Consider the following 11,250-nt stretch of genomic DNA (forward strand, 5'->3'; position numbering starts at 1 on the left):
AGGTTTTGTTCTGTGGTATTAGTAATTTTGGACCTCCTTGGAAGCATCCTTATCTTTGTTCAGTTGTTTGTGTGTTTTCTTTGCACAGAAGGTAAAAGTTGGCTTGATTTTTTATATGCTATTTCACTTTATTGGCTTTATTTTCAGCTTTGACACCTAGAAAAGGACTGCCATATCATGGAAAGCAATAAAAAAAATAAATCCAGCTGCTTTTCCATGCTGCTTCTGGAATTTACTCTCTGAAAATTGACTTTGCAGGCCCTGAAGAAGATCATGTTACTCCAAGCAAACTCAAACAGGTTACTTACTGTTCTAGGCCACTGGTACTCCCCTTTCTCAGACGCTGCCCGCAGGAGTAACAAGCAGCTTAAACAGGGCTCCCTTCTGAACCTCTCAGCAGCTCGAGTTGCCCATTTAAAAGGTTTGGTATCAGGGCACCTCGAAGCCAGGTAATGTTAGCAGGAAAGCAGAATGAATACCAAAAAGAAAAGCCTGTGGGGAGGGGAGATGCTTCTTTTGCAGGGTGAAGCGCAGCAGTGATGTATGAGGCTGAGGTTCAGGGCTCTGCCAAGCCCCAGGGGCAGCAGGCTGCTCATCTGTGGCCCTGGCCATCAGAAGTAGGGGCTCATCCCTGCACTTCCAGTTGTGCCATGGGGGCAGCAGTATAGCACGGGGCTCACATCTGCTGGTGCAACCCTTCCTCCCCTCTGGGACAACACTGGGTGGGGAACTCTGCTTATAGAATCACAGAATGCTTTGGGTTGGAAGGGACCTTAAAGATCACCTAGTTCCAACCCCCTGCCGTGGGCAGGGACACCTTCCACTAGACCGGGTTGCTCAAAGCCCCATCCAGCCTGACTTTGAGCACTCCCAGGGATGGGGCATCCACAGCTTCGCTGGGCAACCTGTGCCAGCACCTCACCACCCTCACAGGGAGGAATTTCTTCCTTATATCTAATCTAAACCTACCCTCTTCTGATTTAAATGGTTACTCCTTGTTCTGTCGCTACAGGCCCCGATAAAAAGCCTCTCTCCATCGTCACAAGTCCCCTTTAGGTATCGAACGGCCACAGTGAGGTCTCCCCGCTGCCTTCTCTTCCCCAGGCTAAACACCCCCAGCTCAGCCTTTCCTCACAGAAGAGGTGCTACAGGCATGTCACCCCCGTTAAAAGCAGGCACCCCCTCCAAAGTCCTGGCGGCGTGAGACCCGCGGGGCTCCCGACCCCAGCGCCCGGGGATGCCTCACCCGCACAGCAAGCTGCCGCCGCACGGCCTCCCCGGGCCACCGGGAACGGCTCTGGTGCTGCTGCTGCGCCGGCGGAGGGATGCTCTGCCCGCCCCCCCGGGCAACCGCCACCCTCCCCCCCCTCCAGCATTTCTTTCTGCCTTTACTTCTGCTGAATTGTCCCGATGAAGCTGCAAAAAAGAAGTGATGGGGGTGGGGGAGCTGCGGAAGGGACGCCCGCGCCAGCGCCCTTTCCGCGGCTCCGCCCCCCCCAGCCCCCGGTTGTCCCACCCCCGTCCCGCCCCTCGCCCGGAGCCGCCCCGGCGCGGCCGCCAGTGGCTGCGGGCGGCGGGGGGGGAGTTGTCCCGCCGCCCGCCCCGTCGGGGGCGCGGCCAGGCGCCGCCCCGGGACGGCTACTAAGGGCGGGCGGCGGGCGGCGGCGCAGTGCGCGCAGCGGCATCGCGCAGGGCTGCGCCATCGCGCAGGGCTGCGCCCGCGGACCGGGTGCCGGCATGGCGCTGGACTTCCTGGCGGGATGCGTCGGCGGTGAGGAGCGGGCGGGGGGCTGCGGGCGAGCGAACGGAAGAGGGGATTGCGAAAAAGGAGGGGGGGAAGCGGGAATGAGAAAGAGGGGAAGGAGGGAAAAGGAAAATAAGGAAGCGGAAAGGGAAAAAGAAAAGGAGGGGGAGGAGGAAGAAGAAAAGGGGGAGAAAATGAAAAAAATTTAAGGGGAGGGCTGGGCGCGGCTCTTTTATTTTGGGAGGCGGCAATTGTGTCGGCACGGGGGCATGGGCCCTCCGCTGCGGGGGGGGGGGACTTCCCGGGGCGGTGCGCCGCGGCCCCCCAGGTGCCGGTGCGGTGGCGGCGGGGTTTGCCCGCAGGGGCTGGGGGCAAACGGGCGGGCCCAGGGCGAGCAAACGGGCGGCGGCGGGCGCGGGAGCCCCTCGGCCGGGAGCGTGTAGCGGGGGGGGGGGGGGGAGGCGATACCTGCGTGGGGCTGTCCGGGGCTTCCCGCTGCTCCGCTTACGGCCTGCCTGCTATTTTTAGCAGCTGTTAAAATCGCGTTCAGATTTATTCTCGCATCTTCGGTTGTTTGCGCTTGCCGTTCTCCTTACCAAGCTGGCAAAGAGGTTTGTTTTTTGCTGTGGGTTTCTGGTTTGTTCTCCCCCCTGCCTCAGCATCTCTCCGACTCTGCCATAGTGATCCTGGCCTTGCCAGGATCCCACCTGGTCACTTATGCCATTGGTTTTTCACACCAAACGCAGCACACGTCGTGGTTTCTGAGATCTGGACTGCCTCGCTGCTGTGCTGGCCTTGAACAGCCTGGACTGCCTTGGAGTGGGCACGGTGCTTCTGCCACATCCCCCGCAGGAGAGGGAGGGGGGTTATCCTTCTGCAAACTGGGAGAAGGTGGACTGAAGCACTCTGGAATTCTTGCTGTTGTCGACAGTCATAAATGGATTGATGGCTTGCAGAAATACGGAGCTAGAGAATTCCTTGCTTCAAGCAGCGCTTGCAAAATGCGTGTATTTGGATTAGTGTAGCCAATAGGCCTGCGTGTACCTTCCTAAAAAGCCCTTTGATGCTACAATAAAGCAAAGGGGTTTGGTAATGCCTGGTCCTTCTGCAGGTGCTACAGTCACATCTGGAAAGGCTGTGGGCACAGCAGGGATTTTTTTCTGCTTTTAGAGAAGCTTCCAGGTTTTCTATGCCTCCACAGAGTGGCAGATACATGAAATATTTTGCTTTGGAGGAAGCCTGCAATTTCTGCCCACTGGACTTGCGTTGGGATGAGGCCAGGAATCGCTGCTGAGCATCGTATGACCCATGTGGTGAGGCACGCTCTGCAGTCGCACACCCCAACCCCTGCCTGCAGCTGAGAAGCTTGATGGGAGCATAAAGGCACCTAGTACTGGCCTGAAGGACTGAACTGTAGAGCTCATCTCCTGGCTTGATAGGATGCTTTTGACCTGGCCTACCAACAACGCTGTGCACTTACACCTTGGGCTGGTGGTCATGCTTGGGCTACAGCTAGCCCCAGACCCGGGAGGAAAACTGTGAGTCATAACTGTGGTATTTGTTTTGTTTCAGGTGCTGCTGGAGTGCTGGTAGGACACCCATTTGATACCGTTAAGGTGGGTTGATTATGAAATACTCTTGTCTCCAGGTGGAAAACTTAGCTTTTTCCAAGGAGCCGGGGAGGAAAAAAGATCCCCAGACCCTATAGAAGGATAAATCTGTCCTGGAAAGCTTGGAGCAAGGCTCCTCAACCACTGTTCATGACTTTGCAGTCTCCAGCTATTCAGAAACAAAAGTTCTTTGTATGCATGATTCAACCCAGTAACATGACACATGTTGCCCTAAACTACAGGTTTATCAGCGCAGTAACAATGTTGTGTTTGAAAATCCCATCTTCCATTTAATTTTGTTCAAAGCTTGCTTCTCTGCAGCTGTTCATCATCAGCTACCAAAACCGCCTCTCCTCATGTTTAAAACTCAAACCTACTTGTTACTAGGTTGAAAACTTGTTCTGTTTTCCCCTCGAGCTCTGCTGCTTACTGCTTGAGCTTTAATTTATCACACTAGCCAAAGGATGCAAATGGATAAAAATCCATGGCATGAAGCTTGTCTGGGGGCCTCTTCCTCCCTTTAAGTATTATTATATCTTTTTATAACTTTCAAAGTTAAAATTGATTTTCTGATGGTATTATGCAAACTAAGGGTAGCTACTTCAAAGATGAGATTTGACATCTGCTGGAGGGCCCTTCAGCCAGGACTCCCAGGGGTCTAAACCCATTTTTCAGAATGGGATGACAACTTAAGTCACTTCTTGGCAGCCTTAGCCAAAGTCTTGCACTGGAAGAATAGAAGAAGGGATGCCAATATATCCCTGCTAAATTAATACACCAGATCATTTGACTGCAGCAGACAGCATGCCACCCGCTAGATCTATATTTGGAATACCTCTACCTTTCTGAATTTAGATATGCAAAGGGCTTATAGTGTTACCGAGGTCATCACCATATTCTGTATTCTAGCACATGGTTAACTCTGTACAGATTTTCCTAGCTAGCGGATATTAGTCTTTGCCAGTCAAGTGCAAGCTGCTCAAATAAGTCAAACTGTATGTATGTTTCTCAGAGCATGGTAAATTTGACTGTTGAGTAATTGGATTGAATTCTAGTATATATTTTCAGGAATGTATTATCCAGACTTGCATATGGGTTTTTTTTATGGTGGTACAGGGCCAGCTGTCTTTCTCTCATCCCCACACTGCCAAGTTTTACATGCTTAACTTAAGGTGATGGGTCATTTCACTGAAGCCAGCAAAACTGCTAAAATGCTATGCTCAGACTAAAGTGAACCATGTGTGGCATTTTTCTGGTTTTTTAAAGTGGCAGAGCTTCTAGTGCATAAAACTAAATGTTTCTGTGTCTGCAAAACTGGGGCTCCCATGCTAGTTCCAGCAGATGTGTTAACACAAAATAGATGTGTTTGCTTTAGAAAAAGCATCTTGCTTTGCAGTAGAGCAAATTGTTTCTGGATGACTTTAAATGTTTTATGAAAGCCAGTGTGGCACGCTATATTTGCATATCCATTAGAAGGTATTATAAGTACTTACCTATTTTTTTGTTACAGAAAAAGCTAATGTTTGTGTTATTAGCTGGCATAGTCACCATGGGGAAACAAACACTATAACTAGTCTTTAAAAAAAAAAAAGACATTGCCTAACTTGTTGTGTATGTATATGTGTTAAGAATCAGTCCTTTTTATAGTTCTGCGGTGTTTAAAGAGCTAGCTGGTAGTCACCTTAGACTGTAAGTTTTTAATATAACTGAACAATGGGAAAGCTGCTTAGATAAGCCAGAATTTTACTTCTGTCATGGCTTTTAAGCTCTTTTTTTTGGCCAGTGATTGTGTTTCACAAAGCCGGGAGGGGGATGGTGGGACACACAGGGAGAGATTAAGCTGGTGAAGTCGCCCTGCGAAACCTACAACTGAGCTGATCTCAGAACTGGCAAACTCCTTATCCCTGGTTTGTTGATGTAATGTATAAAATTGCTTTTTTGCTTTTAACTGCCTTTACTTTCTGAGCTAGGGGCTGTCTTCATTAACAGCAAAAGTGTTACTTTGTTGTAGATGACAGATAAGCCTCATCACGGGAGAGTTGCCTAGTAAGTATAGCCCAGGTGAACACTTCTGTTTCTCTCAGTCTTAATTTATTCCCAAATGTATTAGTTCAAATAAAGATCTAAAAGACGTATGAAGCTTTTTCCCTTTTTGGTTTTAAACTGATGTGTCCCTCTTCTACAGCTATGGCATGGAGGGAGTGGGGTTTAAATATCCCCTTTTTTAAAAAAATGTAAAGTTTTATTCTTGAACCTTCTTTCTGCTATGCGTTTCTGGCTGTATACACTTCCACACACAGTGGCCCTAAAACTGAATCTCAGGCACACTGTTGTTGAGATCTTACCCACTACGTTTCCTTGGAGGACATTGTCTTTGCTCAAACACTTCTAAATCACTTGTTTTACACACTATTAAATGTTTGGACTGTTTTGGGGGTGTGGTTGGTTGTTTTTTTTTTTAGTCTTGAGTATATTTATGCAAGTCTTTAGTGATGTGAAATTACAGTGGTACCAGTGTGCCTAAGACCTTGGTAACAGTGGCTTCAAATAAGAAGCAAGCAAGAACAATGGGCAATAAATAGAGGGCTAAACTTTGCACAGTTCATCCTTCCTTTAGTTGTACATGCCAAAAAGCTTGCTGAATATGGCATTAAGACTCATGAAATAAGGCGGCGAGTGCATATGAAACTTTATCTGGGAGTCTGCTAATGTGGGGATCCCCATGAGATCAGCACTATGCTCAAATGAAAGCTGTTTTTCATTCTTAGACCTGGAGTGTCAGTACTCGAAGTATTTTATGCTACAGCAAGGCTTAATTGGTCAGTATTTCACAAATTATTTAGACAAAAATAGTGGGAGCTCTATGCCACTAGGAAGTGAATCTGTATACAGGATATGACTAAACTACTGAAGACAAGTGTATAAAGAAGTTGAAGATTCCAAAGCTGCAATTCTCCCAAAGCTCATGCATGTGCAAGCCCCGTAACTTCACAGATGGGGTTTGAAACTATGCACAAAACAAAGGTTTTACTTTATTTAATCGATAGCTTAAGATTTATGATTTTGATTGTGGGTCTGCTTCTTGAGCAGCTGAGGTCTGCCTACACCCCAAACATCACTTTGAGTAACAAAGGATTTATTTTCTTTGAATCCTACTGTAAGCCTGCTTTTAACGTGGAGATGTTTTAAAAGCCTTGGAAGACCTGAGGTGGTCTCTGCCTCCCAGTATGGCTAGCTATATATACACTAATATGTATGCTAAAAAGACACTGAAAACTTCTGTCGCTTTATGTTTTGTAAATTAACTGGTTGTAGAAACATTAAAAAAATACTAAAACTATAAATTTCTTTTTAGCTCAAAGAAAGCTAAGCTAACCTGAATATAGAATTTTGATAAACCACATTCCAAAATCCTTTTCTAGACCCACATAATCTTAAAAGTCTTTCATTGTTGTGGTGGTGTTTATTATTAACTTTAGGCAAACAACGATAAAGAGATTTTCAAGTCAGAAATCTTGCATGTAGACCTGATAATATTTTATTAAGAAAAAAAGTCTTGCAGTTTTTTGCACTGGAGTAGCAGTAGCAGCATTAAATACCTGATAAACATCTCTGAGCAACATTGCAGCCCTCCACGCTAGAGATCAGAGACTTTGAACTTCACCATTCCAGTAAAACCAATTTATTGAGTTTATTGAGTGTAGGGCTTTGCACAAACTAGGTAGCTTTGAGACTTTACGTGGGCTTAAGACAAATTGGCAGGGAAAAAAACCCAGGATTGGATATTCCCATTAAAGTTTAAAAAAAAATAGAAAAAGGCCTGTCTCATAATATCAGCCAGTTACAGTAGCATCTATCTGTGCAGCAGAACATATATTCAGTTTTAGAAAGGTTAATTGATTACTACCATTAAAGGTTTGAAACAGCCACACCCTCACAAATTGTGTTCAGCAGATTAAAAAAACAAACAAACCAAACTAAAAGGACAAGTGGTTTTTTATTCCTTTCCTTATGCAAAGACTCACTTCCTAGCTACCCTCTGTGGAAAAAAAAAAAATCTCAGTGAAGGGTCCCAAGTCTGGTAGCCAGAAACACTATGGGTGGTGTTGCTGGAAGTTTCAATCCTTTTAAAATTATCTTTATTTCATGCTTGACTTAAAAATAACTTTTTAAATAGAATTGTATCAGGTTTGAACAGATAGTGTGAACAGAAGTATTCTTGGCAGTTAAAGAAAGTACTTATTGTAGCCAGTACTGGAAAACTTCTATCTGAAATGCTAGGTAACAGTGTACCCTGTTGTACTTTGACATACTGTTTTTCTAATATTCACAAGAAGTTAATAATCTTCCTCCCTTCATGTTTTCACCCCCAAAATTAATTCAAAACACTTCCACAATATTATTGAATTATTTTGCCACATACGGCATTCCAGTGTCCAGCCTGTGCTCTTGTATTTACATTGCTATACCAAATCTGCATATATGTACAAAACACTAGTTTACCAATTAGGCTGCTCTGACATACCAATCGGTATCTCATACAACTTTTTATAGGTTCGTCTACAAGTTCAAAATGTAGAGAAACCTCTCTACCGTGGGACCTTCCATTGCTTTCAGTCCATCATAAAGCAAGAATCTGTGAGTACAAAATCAAAGCTTTGTATATTAGTAATCGGTGTATTTGTAAATAGGAAGGGTGGGATTTTTTAACAGCTTTCCCACAAACACTGAAGATCGAGAGATAAGCGTACTCTGAACCTCGCCTGGCAATAGGGCAGGTACTGTAGTCAGAAGTTTGCCAGAAACTTTGTGAAGATGATCACCAAGTTGGAAGTTGATACTTTGAAGTTAACTTTGAAAGTAAGATCACAAGCTATTTGAATCGTTAATTTTCCAAGATTCCAAGCAATCTGAGCAATAAGTGAAGTCGTCGGTGAGTTTTGGGGTTTTCTTTTGCTGCTGAAGCTTTAAGACCATAGCTAAGAGCGTGGCTTTAGGCTTTTACCTACATAAAGTATAAAATTTACCAGAAAACTTCTCTGGATGGACTGAGATTATTTTTTTGATGTGTTCAGCTGTATATTTGTACTGCTAAAAATGTTTAGATGTTTGCGTCCTAGGTAGTAATGAAATTATTATTACAAAGCAAGATGGTGCTGATCTTCTGGCCACTGTTAGAAAGTGAGGGCACAAGGGAGAGCTGGAAGGGCCATGTTCTGCACAACTTCAGGAGGTTATCAACACCACTGTTAAAAAGGGTCTTTCCTTCCTTCTTCCATTAGGCTTTTGGACTCTATAAAGGTATTGGGTCACCAATGATGGGACTTACCTTCATTAATGCACTTGTGTTCGGTGTACAAGGAAACACACTTCGTGCTCTTGGAAAAGACACTCCTCTAAACCAGTTCCTTGCAGGGTCAGCAGCAGGGGCTATCCAGTGCGTCATCTGCTGTCCTATGGAGTTGGCAAAGACAAGAATGCAGCTTCAAGGAACAGGGGAATACAAACTAAAAATGAAAAACTATAAAAATTCTCTGGATTGTTTGATCAAAATCTATCGGAAGGAAGGGCTGAGGGGCATCAACAGGGGTATGGTCTCTACACTCATAAGAGAGACTCCAAGCTTTGGCTTTTACTTCCTGACCTATGACTGCATGACCAGGTATTTAGGCTGTGAAGCTGAGGACAATTACGTTATTCCCAAACTGCTGTTTTCCGGAGGGATGTCGGGAATTGTGTCCTGGCTCTCAACCTATCCCATGGACGTGATCAAATCCCGACTTCAGGCTGATGGAGTCGGAGGCGTTACACAGTACAACGGCATTTTAGACTGTGTCAAGAAGAGTTACCATGAAGAAGGCTGGAGGGTGTTCACAAGAGGTCTTACTTCCACACTTCTCCGTGCTTTCCCTGTCAACGCAGCTACCTTTGCTACTGTCACCGTGTTCCTAATGTATATGAGGTCAGAAGACAACCTTCGTGAATGTGAACCAGTAATCCAGCAGCCTTCCAGTTTGTGAACCTTCTCTGTTTGTTCTCCTGATCCAAAGCCTGGCTGGTTGGGTTTTTTTAAACTTAAACACTTGACCCGCACAAGTGGCGTAAACATATGCTATCCATATAAAGAATTCCTAAATGTTTCAGACTAGGATTTCATCTCATTACTTGTATAAGCAGCATATTGCCTTATTAAGGACTTTATATCTAATAGTATCGAAGTTAAGATGGGGACCTGCCTTTAGAGAGTATTTTATAGTTACTGTTGTGGCTCCAGAAGGGGTTCTGGAGAATGTCCTAGTACCAGAAATCAGGTTTTCTTCCACTCGTGTTCTGGATGACTGAGTTAGGTTGAATGCAGGAATGTTGTCAGGAAAGAAGTGCTCTTTTTGCATGTAACGGGAGTAAGTATAGTCCTCTAAAGTGAAGTGGGCGGAGGAAATTAAATGTTGGAGGCATTTTGCAGGTAACCCTGAACTCTTTAAGACAGACTAGTATTCAGCTAGCCATGTGTTTTGCTTTTCCTCTGCTTTTATACATCAGTGGGTTTAGTAGCAACTTTGTTCATACCGGTTTGCTAAAAAAAATAAAAAAAAAAAAAGTATGATTTGTTCCTAAGCTACTCCCTTACCTGTCAGCTTTGAATAAGTATCTTAAGCACAAAGTTAGCATCTGCACTTGTTCCTTTAAATCTATAGGCTGGTAAGGATTTAGGGAAACTCAAATCTAGTAAGATTGATGTTGTTTGCCTTCACCTCTGTTTCTTGTTCGGTGGGTGCAAGGACTGTATTGACTAGATTCAGCCCAAGTGGACTTTGTTCTCTGAAGTTAACGCAACTTTGCACCACTTCTCCCAATGCGCCCCATAGCAGCCAGTGATGTACAGAAGTCAAAGTCCTACCTGTGGTATTGCACAAAATGTTTGTGGGTGCAACGTTAGCTTAGCAGCTTGAAGTACTGTAGAAATACATACATGTTTAGAGCTGGAGGTTTCATACCTTTCCAGAAAATAGGGGTGTAAGTGTCTGAAATGGTTGGTGTTTAATACACTGGCATTGTGAATTTAAACAATATTGTTTTTTATGTATTTAGTTACAGTGCTACTGGAAAGAAGACTGAAAAGGGTTCTGCAGAATTTTCTTGTTATGTTAATCTGCTGTGATATTTTTTCTTTTATTAGCAGCCTGTTCAAGAGGGATTGCATTAGTCAAACAGTTAAAGATCTGGAGTAAGAACTACACATATTTGGCACAAGTAGCTAGAAGGAAGGAGTGCATGTGTATAAGGAATGTTCTAAAATGTATCAAACTAGTTCAGTAAGTACAACTTGTTACACTTTTGGTTGGGACAAGTGCAATATGTGTTTAACTTATATGAATTTTCTAAAGAAACCTTACTTCATAGCATTTTGCACTGTAACGAAATATGCTGGAGAAACCTGTAAAACTGGTATGTCTTTTTATACCTTGGAGGTATGTTGGATGTTTTAGTGCCTACTTGCACTGAGATTCAAATTGAATGTTAAATCTGTCTACTAAGCTGCATATGCACAACTCCTCACAGCAAAGACCATTTACACCTTTGTATAGTACTCTGTAATTATTGTATATAAAATTGAGGGAATAAATTTTTAAAAAACTTTGACTCTGGTTCTTTAAAGTTGCTTAGGTTTTACTCAGATGGTTCCTTGTGTTAAATCAGGCTTGCGAGAGGGTGGGGGTTCTGGCTTTTGCCAGGAGAAACTTGTTCTCCATCTGCCTTCCACGCACCACCGGGAAGGGCAGTGCTTTGCTCTGGCTTAGAGCGCATCAGTTCATTGAAGGGAAGTTGCCCAAGCTTGCTTCTTGAAACTGATCTTGTCAGTGAGAACCTCTACTTGAAGATAGTATACTTACTATG

The 11,250-nt window shown here is 44.5% G+C and overlaps 1 protein-coding gene across 2 annotated transcripts; it reads left to right on the top strand.

Moving 5' to 3' along the window:
- Positions 1-1,643: 1,643 nt before the first annotated feature.
- Positions 1,644-10,995, top strand: SLC25A29 (solute carrier family 25 member 29). Of its 2 annotated transcripts, XM_037393972.1 has the most exons (5): positions 1,711-1,771; positions 3,317-3,360; positions 5,366-5,400; positions 7,909-7,992; positions 8,637-10,995. In XM_037393972.1, the coding sequence occupies exon 5, from the start codon at positions 8,670-8,672 to the stop codon at positions 9,372-9,374; it is 705 nt and encodes a 234-aa protein (XP_037249869.1). In that variant the 5' UTR covers positions 1,711-1,771; positions 3,317-3,360; positions 5,366-5,400; positions 7,909-7,992; positions 8,637-8,669; the 3' UTR covers positions 9,375-10,995. The 2 variants fall into 2 exon arrangements, with proteins under 2 accessions (XP_037249868.1, XP_037249869.1); XM_037393971.1 differs by lacking the exon at positions 5,366-5,400 and having other exon boundaries at positions 1,644-1,771.
- Positions 10,996-11,250: the final 255 nt, after the last annotated feature.

Source organism: Falco rusticolus, chromosome 7 (assembly GCF_015220075.1).
Source record: "Falco rusticolus isolate bFalRus1 chromosome 7, bFalRus1.pri, whole genome shotgun sequence".
NCBI lineage: Eukaryota > Metazoa > Chordata > Aves > Falconiformes > Falconidae > Falco > Falco rusticolus.

Excerpts from the sequence above, each read along its gene's own strand:
- SLC25A29 (XM_037393971.1), top strand. The coding sequence starts at position 1,738 with ATGGCGCTGGACTTCCTGGCGGGATGCGTCGGCG. Across the intron at positions 1,772-3,316 it reads CCTGGCGGGATGCGTCGGCG|GTGCTGCTGGAGTGCTGGTA; the intron begins GTGAGGAGCGGG and ends GTTTTGTTTCAG. Across the intron at positions 7,993-8,636 it reads CCATCATAAAGCAAGAATCT|GCTTTTGGACTCTATAAAGG; the intron begins GTGAGTACAAAA and ends TTCTTCCATTAG.